The 2,147-nt window shown below is 29.3% G+C and overlaps 1 protein-coding gene across 1 annotated transcript in view; it reads left to right on the plus strand.

Moving 5' to 3' along the window:
* The first annotated feature begins 699 nt into the window (after nt 1-699).
* The window catches only part of LOC125878177 (furcatin hydrolase-like), a 9,244-nt gene continuing 7,796 nt past the window's right edge, over nt 700-2,147 (plus strand). The window contains exon 1 of the mRNA XM_049559377.1: nt 700-909. Within this exon, the coding sequence (XP_049415334.1) occupies nt 727-909 (183 nt within the window). The 5' untranslated portion in view covers nt 700-726. The remainder of the gene's footprint in view (nt 910-2,147) is intronic.

Consider the following 2,147-nt stretch of genomic DNA (forward strand, 5'->3'; position numbering starts at 1 on the left):
CCCCCCCCCCCCCCCCCAATCCAACACACACCAAAGTTAGTCCATATTGATTGCAAAATTGCAAAATAATATAATACAGAAACAGAAAAATGAAAGAAATATCTGTTAGGAATTGTTTAATCGGTGGAATGAGAATAATAATTTTTGCGATGTTTTTTGAGATTATTTTTATTTTTCATTTGGTAATAGGTAGTGTTCCCTCTGTCCATCTTTACTTGCCCATTATATTATTTTGTAATGTTCAGTAATATTTGTTTAGTTTATAAAAGGGATAAGAGTCTGAAAAATACTCCAACTTTGGTCGAAACTAATGAATAATTTATTATTTTGTATCTATATTACCCTTGTTATTAAATAATGTTATTTTTTCAATGTTTAGATGATTTGTATTTAATAAGGGTAATTTGGTAAAATTACCATTATCATTTACTGCTTCTTAATTCAAGTGTCAAATCAATAATTGACAACTATTGTTGAATAGAGGGAGAGTATTATTTAGTTCCAAAATGATTTTATCCCGCCATTTTAATATAAATGATGAAATAAGTTATCTGTTATGAAAGATAAAATAAAAAAATCTCATAAAATATCTCGATCCGTGAAATATCCTTCCCTATTCTATTCCCCACCCAACCAAACGACCTCTTAGTCTATTATTGGCCTCCAAATCTTTCTCTATATAAAGAGGGTTACAAAGAAGGGGGAAAATATAGATAATAATTGGCTATGGCTTTTCAAGGTTCATTTTGGGCAATTAGCCTTTTGATATTTTTGGCCAATTTTTTGTCTATGATAGAGTTTTCTTTGGCTGCAAATGCAAAAGTGCCAAGCCATACTATTTCCAATCCATTTAATCGTACTATATTTTCACCTGATTTTCTTTTTGGAGCTTCCACTTCTTCCTATCAGGTAATTTACTTCTTCCGGTCCGATGAGTCCGATCTATCTCATATTATTTGTCTACTATCTCATTTACACATTTTTTTNAGTCCGAATAGAGTGGATCAGTCTATATTGACAGCTCTAGTTACACGTTCCCGTCCTAGCTTGCTATGTTTTTTTCCATTTAATAATAATGACATTGGTGAAACTTGAAGATGAAATCTTGATTGATTATGGACTTTATGATATTGTACTTATATTATTAATTAATGATGATTGTGACAATTGAATTGTAAAATTAAAAAAAAAAAGTGGGTGTATTTATTTTTATGTGTTGGTGAAAAACTCACAAGTTGTCGTACTCGTACAAATGCTTATATAAAATAAATCAAGTGGACCATTCCAATTACTGGTTAGATTTCTATATATTTAAATTTATATACTCCGTAGATTCACTTTTACTATTTCAGCATTTAAAAAATAATAAAATAATCATGTTAATTTTTTTTTTTTAATAAATGTATCAAATTCAAATAGGTTAAAAGCGAATAGAAAAAAATAGCTAATTAGTTCATTTATGTATCAATTGCATGCGTAAGTTTAAAGTTCGCTAGACGAATAGTTAGAGTCTAATTTCTTTACATGTAAGTTCTTAACTTTATTATATAGTATTTTGCTAAATAGTACTTGAGGTGATTTCATCCACTGCCAGTTGAATATTGTTGGCAAAATTTTGTTTATTTAGCAAAATTAAATGTTATACTTGTAAGTTTAAATAAAGTGGCAACTACGCAGTAAATAAGTAGTGTCAAGGGCAGAGTTAAGGTGAAGGGTGTTTCGGTGCACACTCTTTATCGGAAAATTATATAGTGTAAAGAGGTTAAGTGTTAGTTAATACGAGTGTATATTTAATTTTGTACACTCTTAACACAACTGAGAGGAAACTTTGCACACTCTTTGCTAAATTTCTAGCTCCGCGTCTGAGTAGTGTGATACTGTAATATTAAAAGGCAAATGAACATTATTTTTTGGTTGACTTAGCCAAAGCTTGATGACTTTTATTTGAGGTGGAAAAAAAGTTTTTCATGTTTTAAATTTTAAATTTGAATAAATTTAATTTTATACTATAACAAAGGAGAAAAAGATAAAAAAAAAATGAAATAATTTTAAAAATAAAGGGCGGCCATGGGACACGTGAGTTAATGCTTGAATGATGGACAAATACAGCTAAAAACCAGCCATAAAATATTTCTCAATAAATACCC

The sequence above is a fragment of the Solanum stenotomum genome, chromosome 1 (genome assembly GCF_019186545.1).
Source record: "Solanum stenotomum isolate F172 chromosome 1, ASM1918654v1, whole genome shotgun sequence".
Taxonomy (NCBI): domain Eukaryota; kingdom Viridiplantae; phylum Streptophyta; class Magnoliopsida; order Solanales; family Solanaceae; genus Solanum; species Solanum stenotomum.